General features: G+C 39.3%; 5 protein-coding genes and 1 non-coding gene across 7 annotated transcripts; 3 read left to right on the top strand and 3 right to left on the bottom strand.

The window, feature by feature from the left end:
* Window positions 1–318: 318 nt before the first annotated feature.
* LOC116029994 (protein CLMP1) lies at window positions 319–3421 on the bottom strand. Its single transcript, XM_031272068.1, has 2 exons — window positions 3261–3421; window positions 319–3179 (listed from the first exon to the last, which is right to left on the bottom strand). Exon 2 carries the CDS (start codon window positions 3080–3082, stop codon window positions 767–769), a length of 2316 nt encoding a protein of 771 aa, XP_031127928.1. The 5' UTR covers window positions 3083–3179; window positions 3261–3421; the 3' UTR covers window positions 319–766.
* An 856-nt stretch (window positions 3422–4277) lies between these two features.
* On the top strand, window positions 4278–4413 carry LOC116031070. Its single transcript, XR_004100504.1, has one exon. It is a non-coding gene; the product is annotated as a small nucleolar RNA snoR111 (small nucleolar RNA).
* An 835-nt stretch (window positions 4414–5248) lies between these two features.
* On the bottom strand, window positions 5249–8398 carry LOC116028562 (ubiquinol oxidase 4, chloroplastic/chromoplastic). Its single transcript, XM_031270308.1, has 9 exons — window positions 8241–8398; window positions 7337–7529; window positions 6925–7018; window positions 6636–6751; window positions 6295–6403; window positions 6081–6149; window positions 5888–5959; window positions 5751–5798; window positions 5249–5672 (listed from the first exon to the last, which is right to left on the bottom strand). The coding sequence occupies exons 1-9, from the start codon at window positions 8396–8398 to the stop codon at window positions 5452–5454; spliced, it is 1080 nt and encodes a 359-aa protein (XP_031126168.1). The 3' UTR covers window positions 5249–5451.
* Window positions 8399–11361: 2963 nt separating this feature from the next.
* On the top strand, window positions 11362–13875 carry LOC116030401. The gene is made up of 4 exons (XM_031272638.1): window positions 11362–11838; window positions 12384–12833; window positions 13137–13449; window positions 13559–13875. The coding sequence occupies exons 1-4, from the start codon at window positions 11419–11421 to the stop codon at window positions 13693–13695; spliced, it is 1320 nt and encodes a 439-aa protein (XP_031128498.1). The 5' UTR covers window positions 11362–11418; the 3' UTR covers window positions 13696–13875.
* A 598-nt stretch (window positions 13876–14473) lies between these two features.
* Window positions 14474–16608, top strand: LOC116028550 (RPM1-interacting protein 4-like). The gene is made up of 4 exons (XM_031270285.1): window positions 14474–14511; window positions 14606–14980; window positions 15729–15926; window positions 16486–16608. Exons 1-4 carry the CDS (start codon window positions 14506–14508, stop codon window positions 16504–16506), a joined length of 600 nt encoding a protein of 199 aa, XP_031126145.1. The 5' UTR covers window positions 14474–14505; the 3' UTR covers window positions 16507–16608.
* Window positions 16609–16902: 294 nt separating this feature from the next.
* LOC116028343 (uncharacterized membrane protein At1g16860) lies at window positions 16903–23820 on the bottom strand. 2 transcript variants are annotated; one of them, XM_031270032.1, is made up of 5 exons: window positions 23213–23820; window positions 19823–20089; window positions 18122–18277; window positions 17644–17855; window positions 16903–17511 (listed from the first exon to the last, which is right to left on the bottom strand). In XM_031270032.1, exons 1-5 carry the CDS (start codon window positions 23669–23671, stop codon window positions 17319–17321), a joined length of 1287 nt encoding a protein of 428 aa, XP_031125892.1. In that variant the 5' UTR covers window positions 23672–23820; the 3' UTR covers window positions 16903–17318. The 2 variants fall into 2 exon arrangements, with proteins under 2 accessions (XP_031125892.1, XP_031125891.1); XM_031270031.1 differs by lacking the exon at window positions 23213–23820 and having other exon boundaries at window positions 19823–20697.
* Window positions 23821–25131: the final 1311 nt, after the last annotated feature.

Raw genomic sequence — 25131 nt, 5'->3', positions numbered from 1 at the left:
CCTTAAGTGGTCTTGTTTTGCAAATAATGCCTTAATCTCCACAAAGAAAAGAAATCATGAAAGTGGAGAACTTTAAGATAATCCACCTGCCGCCTAGTGACTCAAATATCCATTTCCACTCATACTAGAAAAGAGTATATGTATCTGTAAAGCAAGACAAAGCAAAAGCTATTAAGTTGGATGTGGCTGAGGTTACTTCTAAGTTCTAAGACATTTCACGCACTTAAGTGAAAGTACAGATGATCTTCAAACTCCAAGTCTTTTTCTATAGCCATTAGGCCAAATGGATAAAAAACATCAATAAGACAGAAGAATTTAGTAAGAGAAAGGTAAATGACATTTTGCGATAACTATCCAACAGTTGATATCAAAACCCGTCAAATAAAGAAGAAAATCACAATTGATCTTCAACAGCCAAATATCTGTTTTCATGGACATGGAAGTGTTCATATAGAAGCTCATCAACAAGGGAAAACTTTTGTCAGATGACAGTTAAAACTAGTTGCCATACAATGACGACAGTAAAAACTTGTTGCCACAGAATAAATATCCTGAAAGTGCAATCTTCAAAAAATGTGAAGCCAATTTGCTACCTTAATATAAAAATAAATGGCTCCTCAAACTTGATCCTTAAAATGACAATTTCATTTCCTCCAACGAGGACCTGCAATGAGGGCATTAAGGTAGTTGATTAAAGGCACCATGCAATGCAAAGATTCCCTACATTTGATTGGCATCATCCTTGCCACGTAAATGCAAAGATTCACTACATTTGATCGGCATCATCCTTGTCTTCTGTTTTATCAGCCACTTTAGCCGTAATGTTGGCAACCATTTTCTCAGGTTCCTCAGCTGCTTCATTGGAGCAATGATTCTTCAGAACGGTCGAGATATCAGCCTCAGAAGCCCCAGCAAGCTTAAACCTCTCAACTGCAGTATCAAGGTTCTTCTTCCAGCCAGCCAGCCCCAATTTACATTCAACTTGAGACCGCTCAAAGAGCATGTTACCCCAAAACAAATGTATTTGAGATCTCATTACAGCAGCTTGTTCTGCAGCTTCATCAGCAGAAATTTCACTTTGACCACCAGCAGCCGAGGATTCAGCATCCAGACCATTTGCCTGCTTCTTCCTTCTTTTAAGTTCATCTTTCTTGCTTGCATTAGGATCCTTCAGCTCTTTAATTCTCTGTTCTTCAAGCTTCTCCCACATCTCAGTTGCTACTTTCATTTTTTCTTCTGCGCTGTCAAAAAGCCTAAATGTCTCGGTTGCATCCCATTTTGACAGATCTTCTTTCTTAGCCAAAACAAAAGACCAGTGCAGTTTTGCCATTTCAAACTGCTGCTGTCCTAATGCCAACAAACCCTCATAGAAGTCTGGTTTGATTGAAAGGGCCTCCTCGTACTTGCCTTTGGCTAGAGAATATTTGTCTTTCACCCAATCATAAGCAGCCTGAAGCTGCGAAGTCAACAACTCCTTTGAGCCAGGATCCTCAATGGGTATCCGCTTCCTTGCTGCACACATATGAACATTTCCCCAATTGAAGAAAGCCAGTGTCGCAACTTCCTGAAACTTTAATGCTGCCTTGTCAAAAAGAGCTTGAGCCTCTTCACTAGTCACTGTCTCCTCAAGTGCTTCAGAACACAGCTCCATTCCAAGTTCATGCAGATCAATATGTGCATCGGGGTCAATGCCAACATGGGTCCTGAATAACTGAGCAAACTCAAATAACCAATCATCCATCTCCACTTCCTTGGACTCAGGATCTTCTGATGCCGCAGATTTTACCTTTTCAGTGATCTTCTCTACCTTGTTAATCTCACTATCAACAGTATCTACCATCGAATCACTGAGAGAAGAATGGGATACACTTTCATCTGCTTTAGTACCCTCGCTCTCAACGGGTTTCTCCTCTTCCTCTTCCAATACAGGTGGTTCTTGTTCAGGACTCACCTCAACAATATGCAATCTCAGCATCCCAATAGAATCTCCTTTCTCTGTGTCAGGGTCTTGAGGTACAAGATTGTCAACGCCAGCCTCTGCTGATCTTAGCTCAGCTGAGCATGTTATTGTCACCAAATCACCATCGCTATCCTTATACTTGATGAGAACTGATTTTGACATTGGAAAGCGTTTGCCAATGACATCTCTCAACTCTCTGAAACTGCAATTTACAGGCATTTTTGCAAGACGTATGTCATGATCATAAATAAGCTTTAGTGGCCTCCAAAGAATGACAGCCTGTCTTGAATGCCCATGGGAAGTGATTGACACAGATGACGATGTCTGTTCCTTCTTGTCATCCTTAATTGGGTTTGCATTAGGCTTGGGAGAACCATTTGAAGGCTTTAAAACAACCTTTGGCAATTGAACTTTAGCCTGAACACCATTTTCAGTGGGCATGGCTGGATTATGCTTGTTATTAGCCAATAGCGCTGAAGTCCCAACCGAAGGTGTTGGTTTCTTAGGCGCTGGCCGAGCAGGCAAACATGGCCCAAGGCCAGCAATTGGAGCTGCACCCACTGCAGAGGCACCAAGGGCAGCTGGTGATGGCCGGCTCTGAAGATCCTGTTGGGCCTCTTGGCGAGGGCCAAGTGCCATCCTCATTCGCCCAGCAATATCCAGAGCATCCTGGTGATTCGGGTCAGCATTCAACAGCATTTGCACATCTTGCATCGCCATCTCATATTTCCCAATAGCCTCGTAAGCACGGGCCCTGCGAAGAAGGGCCCGGACAAACTGAGGTTGAACCTGGAGCGCCATTGTACATTCAGAAATCACAGTATCATAGTCTATGGGCTTCATTTGCATCAAACAAGCAGCCCTGTTGCTATGAAACACAGCTCGGTCCGGGTGCGTTTTCGGGGTAAGCTTGAGGGCATTCTCATATTGCTGAAGAGCACCCACAAAATCCTTGCCCTGAAACCTCCTATTCCCTTCTTCTTTGAGCTCATGAGCTCTTTTCAAGAAAAGTGAAGAATCCAATTCAACACTGCCATTAACAACCGGTGTTTGGTTATTCCCTCCAGACCCCTGGTTCTGGTTAACACCCCCCTTCTTCTTCTTACCACCTGATTTCCCCATATAGTCCCCTCCCCTCCCCTCAAAACAATCCAAGACTCTAACTTTACTTTATGTAAGCAAAGAAATTCAGTCTACCCTTCTATTGAAGTATGTTTTACTGCATAAATAAAAACAAAAATTAAAATTTTGTTTTCCAGGAATTCTGGGGGAAACTGCAGTGAGAGAAATAGCTACTTACAGGTATCAAGATGCAAATTTGTGATTGAATCTTGGAGAAGTGGGTGCTGAATATAGAGGAGACGAGGATTGAACGGAGCAGGCGTCGGAAGAATTGCACTGAGAGTGTGCGCTCTGCAAAGCTGGGGTTTTTGGTGCTTGAAACCCTAGATACCACCACACTTCTTGCTAACTCAGTACAAGCTAAAAATGAATATCTATATTGGACCCCACTTTTAGGCGGTAGGGCCTTGATCAAAATTAATTTTGCTTTAATCACCGTTCATCTTTATATCTTAAGAAAATTATATCTTAAGTATATCTTAAGAAAATTATATGTTACACGGGTCTCAATTATTTTTATTTGTTCATTGGATTTAGTATGAACAGATACTACATTGTAATCGAGTCAGTAGTACTAAAAAACAATGGATTTAGTATTTTTTTTCCTTAAAAATCACGAATGTTCATGCTTTTGAATTTTTTATAGAATTGTCAAAATGAATCTAAAGCGGTAAGATGGAATGACGAATTGACCTGTTTAGTTTGTCAGCCCATCCAACACGGGTTGATTGTAAAAAGATGGGCTGGCTCGACTCGTTTGAGACGAGTCAACCTGTATGGACCGAGCTGCCCTATTTTGACAACTATCATTTTTTATGTCAATATTATTTATTATTATTATTATTATTATTATTATTAAAAATGAGTTTTTTTTATAATATTAAAAATGAGTTATTATAGAATTATATAAATATAAAAAAAATAGTGAGGAAATTACAAATATGACATTAGTAGTGAAGGTGACCCATTCACGTCCTACCGGGGGTAATGTTGTAATTGCATATACAAGTTACAATTAGGGCTGACATCCTTCGTTCACTCTGCCTCTATAAATACATTGCTACGCCATCACCAGCGTCTTCACTTTTAATTCATTCATCCTGAGATGCAGTTCTCTGTTCACCGGCTGTGAATCTGTGTATGTGTATATATGTATTATATTATGAAAATTTAAGGAATTGATGAGAGCCTCCCGATCGCAATGAGAGACAATTATGGAAGTTTGTCTTCTCGTTGAATGGTATTATAAGGGAGGCGAAAACGATGATGGCGAGATATCGTTTCGGTCGTCACTTCTCTCCATTGACGATTCGATTGTTGCTCGTCCACATTATTTTCACTTTTGTTTTCTTCATTTTGTTCGATTTTCCGTCGTTTGATTCTGGAAATGTATTGGCATTTCTTCACCATTGATGAAGCAGATGAGGATGATAGTCATCCGTATTACATTAACGATTAACGATTTAGTCGTTAAATCCGTACTAGTGATTAACGATTTGACGTACAAGATTAAGATATACCGATATAACTGTCTGTTTGGTTCGGAGTAGGAATAAAATTGAAATTTAATGGAAATAAATGAGGTAATTATATTTTTTGTTTTAAATTTATAGGTGATGAGTTAACTTTTAGTCTTATTTTAGAGATCGGCAATGATTTAAATCGCAACTTGCATAGGGAAAGTTTGGTAGGGCATGATTGAGGGACTTGCAAATCGTTTGATAGTCTGAACGTAGCACAATATTATGCCAACCTCAATCACAAGTACTCTACAATAATATTAATAATAATAAGAAAATACTATTTGAATTTCTCAAATTTACTCTCATTTTTATTTTAAAGGCAAAGAGAATATATTAACAAATTAAGATCAAAATACAAGGAACCACAAATAAAAGATGGGGATATGAGAAATTGAATCCTTGCTAAGAGGTTGAAAAATTACTTCCCTAGCTAACAAGTAGGCCACTAGACCGTGCAGCCATTAGACCGTGCGATTCATTGTTCGCTTAGCAAACGACACAATGATGTGTGAAAAACAGTTTAACAATACTCTAATGTCCTCTAAAACAAGGCCAAAGTGTGACTCATCTGTGCTTGCTAGACCTTGAACAATCATGAGAGCATCAGTTTCAATTTAAAATTTTCCATGATATTTAGTCTTCATTGAAAGTGAGACTCAAATTTACTCTGCACTGAATGAAGTTGTCAAATCATGGAGTAAAAATGGAGTAGAGGTTTCAATCCGACATTGAATATCCGTTTCAGGAATAAGTCCAACTATATTGGATCTACAATCTATAATGTGTATACATTCGTGGTTGTATTTTTCTATTCACACTTGAATCTCTTATGGTATGCAGTTCGCCCTATCCCCGGATTACTTGAGAATCAGAAACAGATTTCTTTAAGCAGTCAACAATGCCTTCACAATCAGCTTGCGAGAGATCACACTCCGAAATGTCTTCAGACGATTCATCCGAATACGAGTGAGGAGAGCGAATGCTGCCGTGAGTTTGACAGGCTTTCATGGTCTTGCAATGCTCAGCTTCGTCGTCTCGGATGTTGACAAACACATCGTACAAGTTATCTACACAGAAAGCACTTCAATCAGCTCACTTGAATCATCTTCGCCAATATAATTAATGCCACAAGTAGTTATATTTACCTATTTTTGGTCTTCGAGTATTGGGCAACCTTGATGTTTGGAATTCATCTGATGATGCAATTATAGAGCTTTTTGGTTAGTAGAGAACGAGGATGATGTGGTAAGAAGAGTATGAAAGGTGGTGTTGTGATCCTCACCGAACAAATACAAATCGCCTTCGGTGTAGTATTTTACAGCAACCTTTGGTGCAGGAAGTTTCATCAACTCGTCTGCAAGTGAAAGTTTCGTAATGCCAAACAAACAAATTAGCGGTTTCAAGCACAGGGAAGATCCAATTTTGGCCATTGCGGCTCAATAATAGTCATTAGATGTACATATATAAACAAATACCTGCTTGAGCTTTGATAAATTTGTCATATGTTTCAAATGCATGGTTCTCCACGCATTCTGAGAAATGATCTGTGGTTGAAGGAGTCAAATTAGTTAAATATGCTCATCCATTATGTCAATATCTTTAAAATCACCCACGGATTTTTTTTCTCAGAACGAGCCAGAAAACAACAAAAAGATAAGAAAATATGGAGTACAAGGTATGTATACTTACATGCCATTCTTGGGCTCAGGGCATACATAAAAACTGTCATGAGATAGTAGAAAATTGCAATATGTTGAGCAAGAAACCGGTCAAACCACCAAGCATTTCCGCCTAATTCCTGCAATAGAATCATCACTATCATTTAGCCAGGTGAATCGAGAACCCAATGCATGCTGTTCTCAAGCTTCCTGCATCTCCAAATGCAGCAGAAGTAAATGAGAACTGTCAGTGAATATACACTCTATCATTAAGTAGTTTGTCTGGTGCGAGATGAAAAACATCTCATTTGCGGGGTTTTCAAGTAGTGGTGACTTTTGAAAGTTGAAATAGCATTGAAGTACGGGCATTACTTCCATTATGAGCAGATGGTGCATCTCATTCCAGCTTTCAGCAAAGTGCACTTTCAAATAATCTGCTCTTCTCCACCAACCAAAACTCTCGTACATGTGCAGAACAGACATAAATGCTGCCACAAATAGATAAAGCAACCAAAAGTATTATAAATTGAGAACAAGTGTTTAGAAAAGGGGCCATGTTTATTAAAAGATTCAAACTAAGATACTAAAATCAATCTTAACTACTCTGAGATATCTAGCAGATGCAAAGAGCAATAAGGTGATTGAAATGGTTAGTAATTACCAAAATAAGGAACTCTTGCAATAGTTTCGAGAACGAAAAACCTTGCATAGTTTCTGTCATGGTACAAAGTGTCGAGCATTTTTATCACTGTATCCTGAAAGATTCAAAGCAATTTCATTAAGACATGACAGGTTCATTTTCGAACAAGAACAGAGTCACAGACAATAGCTTTCCCAAGGGAAGCACAATTAATTTTGTCATTCATTCCAGTCATCATTCAACCACATAAACAGAACCATAAAGACTATCAAGTAAATATGTGATAAACAAGCATAGACAGATGAAGTTATCAGTTTTTGGAAATGGCACTGATATTCATATATCAATGATGAAGTTCCGTAGTATAGAAAGCATACATAGATGAACACAACAGGGAAAACATAAGAACAGATTTAAGGATTGCAATTTGTACCGTAAGAAAGATATTTACAGACTGCTCCAACTTTATGACCCATTTCTCTAGACCATTAGAGGATGTATTGTCTGGTGGCTCACCATTGCTTCCTCTTCCACTGCCAGGAGAACTCTTTGGTGGGGATGATTCCTCTATGACCACTTGATCTTCAGTTTCTTGTATCACTGTTGCTTTGACTCTATATGATTCCCTGCATCATTTTGCAAGTGAAGCACAACATAAATACATAAGCTAACTTTGTTATATTTTGAAAAACTAACTCAAAGGGCAACTCCAGCCAAGTTGGTCAGACGAATCACTTGGTAACCACAAGCTTACAAATTCGACTCCTAGTTGGAGCGGCCTATAGGCCTTCCTAATTTGAGCCGGTGAGCTATAGGTAACCTAGGCTGGCTTACCTCCCGGTGGTCCTTTGCAGGTTACGGTCAATACAAGGTTTACCCAGTGCACATCCTCCTCAAGTACTGTAGTTCTAACCAAGTTTCAGACTGAACCATGCCACAGTGATAAGCTGATATGACCTAAGGATTTCAATTCTAAAATTTGATCTTACTGTTACATGTTGGCTCCAAACCCCTAAATGCAAGAGCTTTTTTAGTTAATTCAATCTCATTATTCCTCAAAGTGCCTGATCAATGGCAAAGAACCACATAAACTGATTCACATATATAACACAAGCTGATGCTATAATTTAATGGCTAATTTCTGCTAACTACACAATCAGAAAATGAAAACCTCACAAATAATGAATTCATTTATACTTTTCCTTTTTAATTTCCACCATCACCACCTAAAAAAATTGCAGTATAGCTTGATAAACCCTAGAAATACGCACATAAAAGTCATTCCCTTGAGCTAAAAACAAAAACAAAACAAAAAATCAAGCAAAAGAAAACTTTACCTTGAGAGGAATCGCGGGAAAGGCTGAAAGGAAATGGGGGAGCTAAACCGGAAAGGAGTCTTAGAAGTGAAGAAAGCAGATGAATTTCCGATCCCCTTTGGTGTGAAAGATGCATGCGAAGATGCTGAGACTCCAAACATCATAGAAACCGCCGCCATATTTTTGTTTCCTCACTTCTCAGTTTTTCTACGGAGAGGTCGAAGGTGTTGACGAGAGGAAAATAGGAATCTGGCAATCCAGGGAAAATTCAAACGGTGGGTGGGTAGTGGATCAGTGGACGGAGCTGCGGGAAAGAGGAGGGTGGTGTGGGTGTTATAGTCAAAGAAGAAAGGGGTCATTTTCGAAAATTGTCAAGACTTGTGTCCTTCATTTGCAAAACGGGAAATGGATATTTTAGTTATTAACACTTTACCGGTTCGCTGAATTGTCGTCTTTCCAATTTCCAAGACCCCGTTTTTGTGCACCTGTTTACGGTATATTCTTCCGGCGGCTGAATTGGGCCTTTATTGGGCTTTTTCAATGGGCTGCGAAAAAGCCCGATATTGGGGGGCAGACTTTTGTTATACTTTGTATAATGTCTTGGTGTTGTCTTTCCCTTTTCAAGTCCTTTTACCAGCCAACAATTTGGTAATGTTAGCATAGGCCACATTGGGCTCATCAAAAATGAGAAAGTAGAAGAAAAAAGAATAGAAATTGTTCTCCATTTTTCAAATTAGAGAAATGAAAAATAAACAAATTTTTCGACGTTAGTTATTACTCCGTACTTGCTAAGAAAAATCGAGCTACAATCTAATCATTTCTATAGTATCTGCTCAACATGATTATCCAACATCCATTGATTGGGATGAAACTCAAACATCTGACTTTTTGTTTGGAATAGTAACAGTGATATCATCAGTTCACAATGTACTTTATTATGAAAACTACACTTATGAACTAGCTTTTGTAAAGTATTTAAGGTATTAATTCATATCAATTTAACTAGCTTTTCTAATATAATTAAGGTTTTAATTCGTATCAATGTAGCTAAAGCTTCTTAATTCGTGATTCTTAAAGTATGAACTAGTTTTAATTCGTGATGTGGAGAGGAATGTGAATAGTAGCTAAAGATCGAAAATTTATAAAAAGGCATTGACACATGACAACTTCTTATTGAAAGTAAAAGCTTTAAGGTGAAAGTGTACGTGAAACCCTCAACCAAAATAACACCCGACCAGCCGCCAACACCCTAAAGCTTTCTCAACCCTCACGTCCTCGGACGTGTGACGTGTATGCTCCTAATACATTTTAATTTCAACGGTAATCAGCTTAAACCACAGCCACTAATTTTTTCTTTCTTTTTTGGGAATTTTAATGTTTCCTTATTGGAAGGAACTTCCAGAATGGATGGATTTGAGTTTCCGGCTGTCCAAGGTTGCCTGTTCCTCAGGCATTAGGGTCACGTGATGCAAACCAGTGACCTTTACACATACTCAAAAGGCTAAACACCATTTTATAAATGTTACACTGACTTATAAGTTATAATACAATTTAATGATTGTTTTTTCCAAATACAATACGAAGTATAAGACAAGAGTCGTCATGAATATTATGTAATGCATTAATGAAGACATCACTTTCCTTGATTTGCTGGTTGTGTAACTTGTATTACTATATTGACTATTGGTTGATCAAATCCTTATAAGTCATCCAAAACTGATACAAAATCAATAGGGTGCGTAAACATAACAAATATTCAATTCTCACTTGTTATCTATATCCAATTTAGGTGAGGTGGATCAAGGACGTCAAATATTGTAAAAAATACACTCCGTATTAGTCTAGACATAATATAGTACGGAGTAACAATCATTTTATATCTCCTTTATTTGCACTTAAAAAAAATATTAAAACTGTGTATACAAAATAGAAATGCTTACAAATGCTTACAGGACACAAAGTGATTCATGATTAAATTAGTCCTAAATTGAGTTGACACCTAAATTTCTTTTCTCGAGAGACCTAACCAAGAAACCCTTTAATTCTTGAGCGTCGAAATCTAGCACCACTCGGTGTGGTTGAAATATTAGGGTTCATGTCTTGTCTTATGTGACCAAAATTTCGACTACGAAAAAAGTACCAATCGGCACTGATGTGTTTTTTACATATTGAGTATAATGCAACTCAAAAAGTTTTGAAGTTAGTGCCGGATGCAATGAAGACATTGTTTAGAATTTTCAAAGTTTAAATATTTCATGCATAATTTGATTATTTTCAATACAATTTACAAGTGTGCTCTACAATAATTAACCATTATATTACTCAATACAATATATAACCTTATAAAGAGCAATTGCATATTAGACTTGTGGAATGTTAAAAGTACAAAGTTAGTTGTGACAACTCTAACTGAATAGATCGTGCACTTAATTTGATATCACAAAATTTCTATCTCAATTGAATTAATCGAATAATTAACTTGGTTGATGGAAAAAATTAATCCGAGTGGTCTGTAATAATTAATTTAATAATTAAAGGATAAATAGTAAAGACAAGATATTGAGTAGGAAATACAAAGTTTTGTATATATTAATAATTTGTGAGAGTCCAAGATATATAATGTCAAGACAAGATGATCCTTTAATAACATGACAAACAACAATGTTTATACGAAAAGCTTCCCGATAACCGCCCCACTCGAAGATGGTGGACGTATACGACTTGACTGTGTCGCTAGGCTGAGGTTGAGTTGTGCCGTTGGCCTTGGTGCCTTTGGTCCGGCTCTGAGCAGCCTTGAGGTCCCGAGGTCGAGTTCGGGTCGCTTTGCTCGCCTCCCAGGGTTGGTTCACCCCAATTCTACTTCCAATATATCCATCATTAATAATCATAAAGTTTTAACTTTTAAGTTAGACTCTCACCCCGGTAAATATTGTGGGCTTTCCATAAACCAAAGCACAAAGTTGGTTGCCCAATGTCGTAGGAAGTAGCAAACGTAACAACTATTCAACGCCCCTAAAGAGTCAGGCCAGGCGGCACGGGGACTTTACATTTTACACGGGTCACAATCACAATAGTCGGTTCCCTTTCCGGATTTAAAATGATCGAGTTTCCACCATTAATCCATTTTAATGCCAACTTGATGATCAACAAAACAATAAAACCCAGAAAACCTGATTGAAGCAATCAACCAAGGGAAGCCATGGACAACGACGAAGAAACAGAGATCCTTCTCAGACTGAGCAAATCAGCATTAATCTCGTCATCATTTCACGAAATATCGAACGCACGTGAAGTGAAGAGGTTAATGTCGGCGCTGGCATGGCTGTTTCTTGATCAGTCCAATCTATGGCGGGCTGGTCTGTCTTGGTCACTGTTCTTCATCCTCACAATCGGGGTCCCCCTCGTTTCTTACTTAGTTTTCTCTTGCGACGCCTGTGATTCCAAACACCAGAGGCCATTTGATGCTATTGTTCAGCTTTCGCTCTCTGTCTTCGCAACAATCTCCTTCATCAGCCTCTCTTGTTTTGCCAGGAGATATGGTGTCAGGAAATTCCTGTTTCTTGATAGGTTGTGTGAAGAAAATGACAAGGTTCAACAAGGCTACACCCTGCAGATTCATGTAAGCCTAATTTTTTTTTTTTTGATAAGGAAGGAGTCGTAGTCACTATGATAATAAAGAGGTAAACCAGTAATCTAGATTGTCATTCGTAATTGATTCGTAATCACTTGGGTTGCTTAGAGTTGATCGGCTATTACCTAGATTGTTCAGGGCTGATCTGCAACCACTTATGTTATCCAGAATTTATCAGCAACCACCTAAATTGTCCAAAGCTGATTGAAAATGCTCACACGAACTTAATTCACTGATCCAACAGGCAGTAATTGGAGAAGAGCGGATGGCAAACACCTAGGTTGTCCAAAGTTGATTTGTTGAGACAAGCCTAGGTTACCCGGCCAGAATTGATCACGCTAATAGACAACTACTTAGATTGCCCATAGCTTATCAGCAACCACATAAGTTGCCCAAACCTTATGGCAAACACCCAAGTCGCCTAAATTTGATCAGCTCAAACCTAAAATGTCATGATTAGGAATTAAATTTGTAAACTTGTGGTTACTAAATCATATTACAAAGTTATATGTTTATTTCTAATTTTAATGCAGAGCTCGTTAAAGATCCTGGCATCTTTTGTTCTGCCAACGTTCTTAGCAGATTGTGCGTACAAGATATGGTGGTTTGGCACGGGAGGAGCGCAGATTCCTTACTTCTATAACATGTTCTTGAGCAACGTTGTCGTCTGCATACTTCTGTTGTGTTCTTGGCTCTACCGAATTGCAATATTGTTTTTGGTGTGTGTTCTGTTCAGGCTAATATGTCATCTTCAGATACTGAGGCTGGATGGGTTTGCCCAGGTTTTCGAGAAAGAGTCCGAGGTTTCTGCGATCTTGATAGAACATCTTCGGATCAGAAGAAACCTCCGTGTCATTAGCCATCGCTTCAGGCTGTTCATTTTATCCACTCTGATCGTGGTTACAGCAAGCCAGTTCGTCTCCCTCCTCGTCACAACCGAGTCCAACTCCCACGCCAACATCTTCGCGGCCGCAGAGCTCGGGGTAAGATCTAGGCTCTGATACCAAATTAAATGACGTGTGTTTGTAACGAAGAATTCTGAAATTTTAAGGGATTAATCAGCCTAAATTCACTTGTGACACTAGTCAACAATCCCCTAACCAGAATTTGGCGATCTCTACTCAACAATTCCTTAGTCTTTTGATACTAAATTTTGCTATTTAGGCATCTGTTTTACAATTTCCTAACTACCTGATATGCTGAATTTAACTCTTCACCAGTCTCTGTCCAACACATTTAAATGACTGTGTTTTGTTTTAACTAAAAGTTTTTTGCTCGTGGTACAGTTGTGCTCCATGACTATGGTCACGGGGCTCTTCATATGCCTAAGAAGTGCAGCAAAAATCACACACAAAGCGCAATCGGTTGCCTCCCTGGCTGCCAAGTGGCACGCCTGCGCAACGTTGAGCTCCTTTGATGATCAGTTCGGCGATGAGACTCCGGTGGACCGGACCGGGACGCCGCCGGCAATACATCCCGTCGACGCCGATTGGGAAAATGACGATGACGAAGAAGGAGACGGAGACGACGAACTGGACAACACAAACATGGTGCCTGTTCACGCACGCACTATATCCTACCACAAACGCCAAGCTCTCGGTCAGTCTTCAATTCTTATCTTCCAACGTTGTACATACAATCCTTAATTAGCATTTATTACATTTCCATGGACTGATGATTAGTGTTGAACTTTGAATGTTTGGCGCAGTGACATATTTTGAACACAACAAAGCAGGAATCACGGTTTACGGGTTCATGTTAGACAGGACATGGCTTCACACCATTTTTGTGATTCAGTTGTCTCTTACTCTCTGGATATTGAACAAGACTATTGGCATTTCCTGATCTTCAACTCAAAATCCCCACCGCAGAGTACTTCTAGCTTATAAAATATTACAATCTTTGAGCTGAGTGTGCAAATTAAACCTTTTGAAGTTGTTCTTTTGCATGTCAAATGTAACTATAACAAATGAAATGTACAAATTTTTAATAGCATCGACAAGTTAATATATAAAATATTTCTCACTTTTTTGTCTTGCAACAATGGTTGTTCTTATAGGATTAGAAAGTACTATTCAACCTCTTGTCCAATAGTTATATAGTAGTTTCTTTTATTTATCCCTTATATGAGACTTCAAGTTTAATATAATTACTTACAATACCTTGTAATCTGGTCATATAAGTGTGAAATGTGAACGAAACTAAATAACAAATATATGATTCGGTGAGTTGTTATTAATGTAATTAACAAGCTTAGTAATAGACTTAGATTAGTCGGGCAATAGTGGAAAAAGTTTGGAAGGGGGATCAGAATAAGCATCACTTTGCATTGATGAAGAACATTGACCATTTCTTGCTGAGAGTGACTTATTCCATTGTTGGTGGTTTATGTTTGTAAGCTCCAAGAATGTTAAAGAAACCAATACTAATCGATTATTGGAGTTGGAGGAATTAATTATCCTTTTAGGGTGTCTTTCATGTTCGTAGGGATCTCCGAAGGAATCATCTCGGATGGCCCCACGCGCAATCCCAGAGTTCTATGAAAGAATTATTCTCATTCCATCCATATTTCTTCAATTATATATATCAAAAGCTAGCTCAAACAATTAATAATCAACAAGAAGATCAAACAAGGCAAATCCTTCCTGATAATCCATGGCAGTAAGCGCAACTAATTAACTAACCCCTGTTTTACTGTTTTCACCAACTTCTAAACATCAATTTTCTAATTTCGTGTCTTTTAACGTTAATTAAGGCATCTCACGTTCCGAAATTCGGCAACTGGGACGGCGACAATGTGCCCTACACCGCCTGCTTCGACAACGCCCGTAGAGACAAAGCCGCCGGAGGGAAGATGATAAACCCGAATGATCCGGAGGAGAACCCCGACGCCTTTGGCTTCATGTCACCGGAGAAACAGGCACGCGATGGCTATCACAGAAGTGCTGAGAAAAGCATGTCTCCGTCGGAGGAAAGCTTTGCTGATAGCAAAAGCGGTTCCGGCCATTCTGCAAAAGGCCACCGGCGCAAGAGATCAGAGGTGAAGAAGAATGGCAGTAGCAATAGCTTCATCTCAGCCGCGAGTCCTAAAACGCCCAGAAATGGAAGGAGTAATCCTTACGATGATCTGGTAAGCATATTTTTAGCTGCTTAATTAGCATGCTGGACGCATGCATGCCCATGAATTTAACCAAGAAAAATGGTATTTGAACCTATATTATATATATGAGTTTTTGTTTTTTTTTTTTTTTTTGTTTTCCCTAGTTTATTTGATGATGTTTTTATTATTGCTGCAAACTTGTTATTATAAGAAAATATTATATGTAATTTCATTTTCTACTCTCATATTTTACTCTACACACAAAATCTTGATGAAGATACTTGCATTGGGATCCACATGAAAAAATTAGCTTAACATATCTGTCACATTAGGAGAAATTTAGAGAGTATTTGTAGTAGAACTTTTATTATAAACACTCACTTTTCATCTTCTTTTTTTTTTTTTTAAAGGAAATCTTATTAAATTTTGTCCAATGACTTGCGAGTAGCTAAACACTCACTTTCTATAAGCGTTGGTCACTAACAATTATGTGACAAAATTCGATAAGATTTCATTGAATTTCCTACTAGAATGACCAAAAGTATGAAAAAGAACAAAAGTTGTACACATATAGTGACAATTTGATATTTGTGCAGCATTAATTAGAATACTACCAGACTTGTGAGACTAAAAGTGAAAATAACTTTTTTGTACCAAGTGGTACTTATTAAATCCACAATCTTGGATTTTAGTTTTTTGTTTTTTAATAAAAATTCGTAGTTACAAATTCCATGGATATAATAATGTTTGGTATTATGTTTATTGGTTGGAATTGAAGTCATATAGATCAGCAACATCAGTGCCAAAATTTGGAGCATGGGATGAGATAGATCCAAAATCATCAGGAGAAGGATACACTATGTTATTCAGCAAAGTGAAGGAGGAAAAGCAGATTGCAGCCTCCAAGCTGCCTATTGTGAATCAACAACACCCCACATTTCATCCAACCTACACCCAAAAACCTTCCAAATCAAAGGTATATATGTAACACTCTCTCGATCGAATCCGTTACATAAAATTTTCTTAATGTTATTTACCTTTTATGTATAACTTACGAATTATAACATAGGTGCTAAGTGTTTACCTAATGCACACCATTAAATAATAGTTATGGCACCCGGTGTCCCAGTTAACACTCCCACATGGATGATGGGAGTGGGTTCGAGCCTCAGTGGAGACAACTCTTGACTCTTTGTGCTTCAGTAGGTTGAGAAAATAGCTATGAGCAGATACTACATTGTAACAGAGTTAGTAGTACTCAAAAAAAAAAAAAAAATTAACCGAAAAAAAAAAAAGAATATACAATTTATCCATATATTAGTAGCTTAAAATAAGTTATAAGTCTCTAAATAAGTTTTTCCAAATGAGAGCAACTATATATTAATCCAAATAGGCAGGCCGGCCAGCTTTCTTTAAAAATAAAAAACACAAAATTTACTGTCAAATTTAACTTCATTCTATTGTTTTGTTTTGACAAGATGAGTATATAATATAATTAAAATTGATATAATTATTGAATACATACTATTTTGCAGATGTGTTGCGGCCTATTCTGAAAGGTGTACCCATACTATATATATTTGATTATGGTGTTTCTCTATATTTTTCTTATTAAGCTCAGTTTACTGGTCATTGATGTATATGAGAACTATACTTCATTTTGGACATTAATTTGGCAATATATTACTAGCATATTTTCAAATTTCAATGTACAGTTCGCCTAAAATATTGATTTTTATGTTACTAAATCTACCACTAGAACCTAAGAAAAGTTTACGGTGTCAATCACCACCGTGCCAATTGGTATACTGATAACACTATATGTTTACGCACCGACAAGTACCTTAAAATTTTTCCAAGAACCTATGTAAGTATGTATAAAATGAGATAATGACACAACACTATTTTTCTAATTAAACAACAAAGATTCATTCCACTTGCATCTAGGAATGTGAAGAAAATGGAAAAACATATATATATATATGCATTTATAATCAATCTCAGATAAGTTATTTACAACATAAATACACAGCTTAAACAAACAAAACATCATGGAATGTAACCAAACTAATGTAACACTGCATTTGCTGCTCAAGGGAGGAATGTGTTTTGTCATTCCCCTATAGATTTACAATTACGAAAACGTAGATCAACCCACTCATTAAACATTTAAGAACACGCATCCACTCCTTGTTGTTCATCGTTGAGGCGATGCTGGTATGTTACACACACTTGAATCTCCCATAAGCAAAACGAGAGAGGTCTGTTGGCTTTCAGTGCGTGTATATATATATATATACCTGGTTTGTATTCTGCTATTACTGATGCCAGATAGCCCGAATCACAGCGAAGAACATTACCACATAATCTATACAGGAATTACATCAGCATTCTGACAGTCGTCGCTTGTCAAGACCAGACCTTCTATGTTGATTGGGAGTAGACACCGAGTCCATTGAACACCTGTTGAGACAGGTTCTTCGGGTGGAACAATCATTAGCACGTTATCGTGGCGCCTCACGACCCCCATTACACTTACAGTGCTACCTTCTTGTATGTAACTGCCATAGATGAAGCCACGAAGCCAATCATCGATCACATGTCGTCTTTAGACTTGTATAGTTGTGTATTAGGTGCAAAAACCAGTGAACTATGCAAAAGTGAAGATATCAATAGTAAATTAAAAAGCTTACCCTTCTTTGAGGCGCATTATACGGTCATCACTCGAGAGTTTTCTGTCAGCAAGCCATTTTAAGAAATTCGGAGATAGCTCTTTGTTATCCTTCGTTATGTCAACAACTGTTGAAGGTGTGACGAACGGAGCAACTTTAGCTCCATTGCCTGTCTTCACCAGAGCTCTCAATCCAGACTGGAAGTCTGATATGTAAAAGTCGGCCACATATTTCTATTATGAACACAGAAAACCAAAAATGAATTTCTAGATTAAGAAAAAAAAAAGATTTATTTACTGGGAAGGGGAGAATAACCCATAAGCTTGTTAAGGCCATTACAGCTCGAGACAGTATTTGCAAATTGAAGCATGTGCTCCATCTCAACTAAAAGTCTAAGCTGATAGTTGGATTGCACATTTATGTTTATATGTTATATGCTCAACATTGCAAGCCAAGATTATGTAAATGGCTTGGAATCCCTAAACTATAAGAAACTAACCTCAGAATGCCTTTGTCCCCATGAAAAGAAACAATGTCGGGAATTTGCAGGTTTCCCACCCCAACCTCTGTATTCATACAATTCTGTCGAAACATATATACATCTCTCTATCTTCTGAAAAGATGTTTCCAAAGGGATACTGCCACAAGTGGCAACCTACACCGAAACATTCAGATGACAAGTATGAATAAACCCCGTTATGTAAATAAAAACTCGAAATTGAAGGATTGCAGGGGATAAAGAAAGAATTAAACGGATGGCTCCCATGATTAGAGCATACAATTACTACTTACAAACAAACATTAGAAATATCCAAAAGGACCCACCACAATTTGCAGGAATTGAAACCGAGTTTCAAATACTTAGAAATCATTTTATTCCATTTGGCATCTTTAGGCCTTTAGAGCTTAGTTCATTTGCACATGGCCTAGGCTTCGTTAGTCTTCTCGCTTAAGCTCTAGAGACCAATTAATCTCTACAGATTGTCGTCAAAATCCTCAAGACAGTGACAACCAAATCCTAGGTGGATATATAGGAAAAAATTGCAAGCATACCATCAAGTCATTTCTTTTTTTAGGAAGATCACAAAATTACTCACAGCTACCATCAAAATTGAAGCCTGCACAGAAAATTGAGCTTTCAATCAATCACCGAATTATTGAAACTATGAATATAACAAGAAACATTTACCAAAACAAACTATATAAATTCATATTGACTCATTCAAATTAAGGACTTTCTTGGAAGCATTTCTCCAACGGAATTAATCATTCAAGGACTACATAGATGGAGGGGGTAGCTTACATGTGCCAAACGTTGCATAATGCATATGAACTATATAATATTGCAATTTCCACAACCATTAGTCAAATGTGTTTCGAAATTGTAATTCTGCATGAGATAAATCTTGGGAAAATTATGGTTGAACTTATCCATATTAATTACAAAGAGCATGTTTTCCTTTTCTTGGGTACATCTAAGGGAAATGTCACTTCAAGGTTGTTGGCAGAGTACATTCTCCCTAATCCATTACTTTGGTTGATTACGTAAGATAGCAGGATCAATGACAGAATAAACAAAAACATGGCACATAAAAGCAATGACTGGTTTTAAAAAATGAGAACAAAGTTAACTTGGTAACCACAAGGTTACAAGTTCGTCCTCCAACTAGAGCGGCCCTATTGAATTTCCTAGCTTGAGCCGGTCAGTTATCAACAATTTAAACTGGTCTACCTCCCTGTGGTCCTTTGCGAGCTAGGGTAACAAGGCAGGATCGAGTAATGGCTGCGGGTTTCTCTCGTCACTCAAAAACTAAGAAGATAATGTAAAATGTTTGTATAACACTAACAAAAAATATTTCTTTATGTCTTCTATGATATATGCATGATCTTATGCAGAAATACAACACTCGAATTATGAAATGCGTGGCACATGTAAGCAAGCTACCCCATCTGTATGTGAAGGATTGATTCCATTGGAGAAACTTCTTTCAATCAATATGAATTTATTTATTTTGTTCTGGTAAAAATTTCTACTATATATTCACAGTTTCAAGAATTTGGTGATGACCCAGGATCTGTGCAAGCTAGAATTACCATTAAAATGGAATCATCAATTGTAAACTAAAATACAATCCTAATTCCTAAGGAGTAATATATCTTGAAAATGAAGCTATATGAGAGTATAAGAGTGTGAAATTACCCCAGTGACCTTGACGTAATGTCCATCAATGGCGCCTCTAAGCTCAGAATCTGGAAATCTTTTCAAGAAACCCATAAATCCTTTTTGCTTATACGCAAGATTCCAAAGCAAGAAGACGAAAAGCGGAGCTAGAATTCCGGCCACCGCGAGGAGAATCACCGCCTTCTTCACCGCCACCATCAAGAAAGCCCCCACCACCAGAGTCATCAGAAGCAGCAGCAAAACCACCCACATTGCTAGTCTCGACACTCTAAACCGCAGCTTCGCCTCCTCGCTCAAGCTCGTCACGGCGGAGCCGTAGACGGCTTTGCTAAAAGAAGCGGTGGGCTCGAGCGGGCCGGAGCGGCGGGCCACGCTGGAGCCCAACGGGCCGGAGGTGAGGAGCCCGGTGGGTTGAATGGGCGTCATGATTGGCCCGGAGAAGGACGAGGACGGGGACTTCTTGGGGAACGGGCCGGAGTTCGGGCCGGATCTGACGGATCCGCTGGTGTGCTGTGAAGACGAGGAAGCTCTAGAAGATAGCCTGGGCACTTGCGGGCTCGAGTGGTCCCCGCTCGAGAAATCTATGCCGTACATTTTGCCTAGCTCCCCGGAATTCTTGACGTCGCCGCCGGTGTATGGCACTGCGCGCAATGCCACCGTCGGCTGCCGCTCCTTCAGCTGCTCCGGCCGCCCCGACACGTACAACCCATTGCTCAGCTGGTGCAACCCGGTCCGAGAACCCATTTCTAAAGATTAACTATGAGTTCAAACTTAGAAAGAGAAAGAGAAACTGACTGAGCTGAGTTGAGTGAGAGTGAGTCGGTGCTAAGGTGGAAATATAGGAGAAAGCAATGGAAAGAACCCGACATTGGTTTAGCATGTGAGAATATCACTTAATTACTTTTATGATTTTATTAATTAATATCAATCTTTCATAACTATTTTCTCAACTTAATAAATCAATATCGTTTCAACTAAAGTTCGAACTCACTCTTTTTTATATAAGAATACAATCTGATAATCACAAGAGCTTTCTGAAATTAAGGATATAATCGAACTAAGATGGGTTACGATGAAGACATGAAAGGAGGCGAGAATACTGATAATGACATGTGTGTCCCTGTCTTTAAGTTGGGAGTACAACTAACTATTCATGCTGCGCTGTCCTTATGAACATGGCGCTGAAATTAGTTCATCATTTCGCGGGGAATCTTAAATTTACACCTTTGCCCTTCCTTCTACAATTATTTTATTTTTCTCCGAAATTAGAATTTCACGTAGTTATGTGTCGGCAGCAAAATTCCTTGCCTACCTTGGCCCCACTCTAGTGGCCTTCAAATCTAATGCATATATTTTTTCTATCCCGTTTAAATGATGCATCTCATTCAAACGAAAACGACTCAATTATAAACAAATAGAGTAAATTGCACTTTTGGTCCTTTGACTATAGCACTTCTATTAATTTCAACACTTGACTTTTAAAAGTAACGAATTGATCCTTTAACTATGCTTTTTTTAACGAATTTGGTCCTTCCGGCCAAATTAGGCCGGAAAATTGTAACCCCTTTCCGATTACCATTTAGTGAGGGCATAATGGTCATTTACTCTCTTTTCTTCTCCTGTGCGCCAGAATCCATGGAAGACCACGAGGACGAGAACCACGGCGGCGCGTCGGAACCGGCTTCTCGGGCGAGTGACGAGGACGAGAACGGCGTCAACGCGCGGAAAAAACTCCAGCTTTCCAAAGAATAGTCGGCTTATCTGGAAGAAAGCTTTAAAGAACACCACATTCTCAACCCTGTAAGTACACCCTAAAACTCTAAAACTCAAAAAGACAACCTTTTTGAACTTTTATGTTTTGTCGTTTTATTTTTCTTTTTCTTTCCCATTTTAAAAAATTTATGATTCTGGAAAAAAAATCCACAGAAGCAAAAACACGCGCTCGCGAAGCAACTGAATCTCCGGCCGAGGCAAGTCAAAGTTTGGTTCCAGAATCGTCGAGCCAGGTTTGAGCTTTGAACCCCCATCAAAAAGTCCCCGTGGTCTTCCATGGATTTTGGTGCACAGGAGAATAAAAGAGAGCAAATGATCATTATGCCCTCACTAAATGGTAATCGGAAAGGGGTTACAATTTTCCGGCCTAATTTGGCCGGAAGGACCAAATTCGTTAAAAAAAGCATAGTTAAAGGATCAATTCGTTACTTTTAAAAGTCAAGTGTTGAAATTAATAGAAGTGCTATAGTCAAAGGACCAAAAGTGCAATTTACTCTATTTGTTTATAATTGAGTCGTTTTCGTTTGAATGAGATGCATCATTTAAACGGGATAGAAAAAATATATGCATTAGATTTGAAGGCCACTAGAGTGGGGCCAAGGTAGGCAAGGAATTTTGCTGCCGACACATAACTACGTGAAATTCTAATTTCGGAGAAAAATAAAATAATTGTAGAAGGAAGGGCAAAGGTGTAAATTTAAGATTCCCCGCGAAATGATGAACTAATTTCAGCGCCATGTTCATAAGGACAGCGCAGCATGAATAGTTAGTTGTACTCCCAACTTAAAGACAGGGACACACATGTCATTATCAGTATTCTCGCCTCCTTTCATGTCTTCATCGTAACCCATCTTAGTTCGATTATATCCTTAATTTCAGAAAGCTCTTGTGATTATCAGATTGTATTCTTATATAAAAAAGAGTGAGTTCGAACTTTAGTTGAAACGATATTGATTTATTAAGTTGAGAAAATAGTTATGAAAGATTGATATTAATTAATAAAATCATAAAAGTAATTAAGTGATATTCTCACATGCTAAACCAATGTCGGGTTCTTTCCATTGCTTTCTCCTATATTTCCACCTTAGCACCGACTCACTCTCACTCAACTCAGCTCAGTCAGTTTCTCTTTCTCTTTCTAAGTTTGAACTCATAGTTAATCTTTAGAAATGGGTTCTCGGACCGGGTTGCACCAGCTGAGCAATGGGTTGTACGTGTCGGGGCGGCCGGAGCAGCTGAAGGAGCGGCAGCCGACGGTGGCATTGCGCGCAGTGCCATACACCGGCGGCGACGTCAAGAATTCCGGGGAGCTAGGCAAAATGTACGGCATAGATTTCTCGAGCGGGGACCACTCGAGCCCGCAAGTGCCCAGGCTATCTTCTAGAGCTTCCTCGTCTTCACAGCACACCAGCGGATCCGTCAGATCCGGCCCGAACTCCGGCCCGTTCCCCAAGAAGTCCCCGTCCTCGTCCTTCTCCGGGCCAATCATGACGCCCATTCAACCCACCGGGCTCCTCACCTCCGGCCCGTTGGGCTCCAGCGTGGCCCGCCGCTCCGGCCCGCTCGAGCCCACCGCTTCTTTTAGCAAAGCCGTCTACGGCTCCGCCGTGACGAGCTTGAGCGAGGAGGCGNCGCCTCCTCGCTCAAGCTCGTCACGGCGGAGCCGTAGACGGCTTTGCTAAAAGAAGCGGTGGGCTCGAGCGGGCCGGAGCGGCGGGCCACGCTGGAGCCCAACGGGCCGGAGGTGAGGAGCCCGGTGGGTTGAATGGGCGTCATGATTGGCCCGGAGAAGGACGAGGACGGGGACTTCTTGGGGAACGGGCCGGAGTTCGGGCCGGATCTGACGGATCCGCTGGTGTGCTGTGAAGACGAGGAAGCTCTAGAAGATAGCCTGGGCACTTGCGGGCTCGAGTGGTCCCCGCTCGAGAAATCTATGCCGTACATTTTGCCTAGCTCCCCGGAATTCTTGACGTCGCCGCCGGTGTATGGCACTGCGCGCAATGCCACCGTCGGCTGCCGCTCCTTCAGCTGCTCCGGCCGCCCCGACACGTACAACCCATTGCTCAGCTGGTGCAACCCGGTCCGAGAACCCATTTCTAAAGATTAACTATGAGTTCAAACTTAGAAAGAGAAAGAGAAACTGACTGAGCTGAGTTGAGTGAGAGTGAGTCGGTGCTAAGGTGGAAATATAGGAGAAAGCAATGGAAAGAACCCGACATTGGTTTAGCATGTGAGAATATCACTTAATTACTTTTATGATTTTATTAATTAATATCAATCTTTCATAACTATTTTCTCAACTTAATAAATCAATATCGTTTCAACTAAAGTTCGAACTCACTCTTTTTTATATAAGAATACAATCTGATAATCACAAGAGCTTTCTGAAATTAAGGATATAATCGAACTAAGATGGGTTACGATGAAGACATGAAAGGAGGCGAGAATACTGATAATGACATGTGTGTCCCTGTCTTTAAGTTGGGAGTACAACTAACTATTCATGCTGCGCTGTCCTTATGAACATGGCGCTGAAATTAGTTCATCATTTCGCGGGGAATCTTAAATTTACACCTTTGCCCTTCCTTCTACAATTATTTTATTTTTCTCCGAAATTAGAATTTCACGTAGTTATGTGTCGGCAGCAAAATTCCTTGCCTACCTTGGCCCCACTCTAGTGGCCTTCAAATCTAATGCATATATTTTTTCTATCCCGTTTAAATGATGCATCTCATTCAAACGAAAACGACTCAATTATAAACAAATAGAGTAAATTGCACTTTTGGTCCTTTGACTATAGCACTTCTATTAATTTCAACACTTGACTTTTAAAAGTAACGAATTGATCCTTTAACTATGCTTTTTTTAACGAATTTGGTCCTTCCGGCCAAATTAGGCCGGAAAATTGTAACCCCTTTCCGATTACCATTTAGTGAGGGCATAATGATCATTTGCTCTCTTTTATTCTCCTGTGCACCAAAATCCATGGAAGACCACGGGGACTTTTTGATGGGGGTTCAAAGCTCAAACCTGGCTCGACGATTCTGGAACCAAACTTTGACTTGCCTCGGCCGGAGATTCAGTTGCTTCGCGAGCGCGTGTTTTTGCTTCTGTGGATTTTTTTTCCAGAATCATAAATTTTTTAAAATGGGAAAGAAAAAGAAAAATAAAACGACAAAACATAAAAGTTCAAAAAGGTTGTCTTTTTGAGTTTTAGAGTTTTAGGGTGTACTTACAGGGTTGAGAATGTGGTGTTCTTTAAAGCTTTCTTCCAGATAAGCCGACTATTCTTTGGAAAGCTGGAGTTTTTTCCGCGCGTTGACGCCGTTCTCGTCCTCGTCACTCGCCCGAGAAGCCGGTTCCGACGCGCCGCCGTGGTTCTCGTCCTCGTGGTCTTCCATGGATTCTGGCGCACAGGAGAAGAAAAGAGAGTAAATGACCATTATGCCCTCACTAAATGGTAATCGGAAAGGGGTTACAATTTTCCGGCCTAATTTGGCCGGAAGGACCAAATTCGTTAAAAAAAGCATAGTTAAAGGATCAATTCGTTACTT

Source organism: Ipomoea triloba, chromosome 9, assembly GCF_003576645.1.
Source record: "Ipomoea triloba cultivar NCNSP0323 chromosome 9, ASM357664v1".
In the NCBI taxonomy this organism is placed as follows: domain Eukaryota; kingdom Viridiplantae; phylum Streptophyta; class Magnoliopsida; order Solanales; family Convolvulaceae; genus Ipomoea; species Ipomoea triloba.
Note: the sequence above shows the minus strand (reverse complement) of the source record. Positions and strands in the feature narration are given on the sequence as shown.

Coding starts and splice junctions, on each gene's coding strand:
- LOC116029994 (XM_031272068.1), bottom strand. CDS start 3,082: ATGGGGAAATCAGGTGGTAAGAAGAAGAAGGGGGGTGTTAACCAGAAC.
- LOC116028562 (XM_031270308.1), bottom strand. CDS start 8,398: ATGGCGGCGGTTTCTATGATGTTTGGAGTCTCAGCATCTTCGCATGCA. Junction 6,404..6,635: donor ACCATCTGCTCATAATGGAA/GTAATGCCCGTA, acceptor ATTCTATTGCAG/GAATTAGGCGGAAATGCTTG. Junction 6,150..6,294: donor CCTGAGCCCAAGAATGGCAT/GTAAGTATACAT, acceptor CTTCAACCACAG/ATCATTTCTCAGAATGCGTG.
- LOC116030401 (XM_031272638.1), top strand. CDS start 11,419: ATGGACAACGACGAAGAAACAGAGATCCTTCTCAGACTGAGCAAATCA. Junction 11,839..12,383: donor GCTACACCCTGCAGATTCAT/GTAAGCCTAATT, acceptor ATTTTAATGCAG/AGCTCGTTAAAGATCCTGGC. Junction 13,450..13,558: donor CCACAAACGCCAAGCTCTCG/GTCAGTCTTCAA, acceptor TGTTTGGCGCAG/TGACATATTTTGAACACAAC.
- LOC116028550 (XM_031270285.1), top strand. Junction 14,981..15,728: donor GTAATCCTTACGATGATCTG/GTAAGCATATTT, acceptor TTGGAATTGAAG/TCATATAGATCAGCAACATC. Junction 15,927..16,485: donor AAAAACCTTCCAAATCAAAG/GTATATATGTAA, acceptor ACTATTTTGCAG/ATGTGTTGCGGCCTATTCTG.
- LOC116028343 (XM_031270032.1), bottom strand. CDS start 23,671: ATGGGTTCTCGGACCGGGTTGCACCAGCTGAGCAATGGGTTGTACGTG. Junction 17,856..18,121: donor GGGGACAAAGGCATTCTGAG/GTTAGTTTCTTA, acceptor TGTTCATAATAG/AAATATGTGGCCGACTTTTA. Junction 17,512..17,643: donor ATAATGCGCCTCAAAGAAGG/GTAAGCTTTTTA, acceptor CATCTATGGCAG/TTACATACAAGAAGGTAGCA.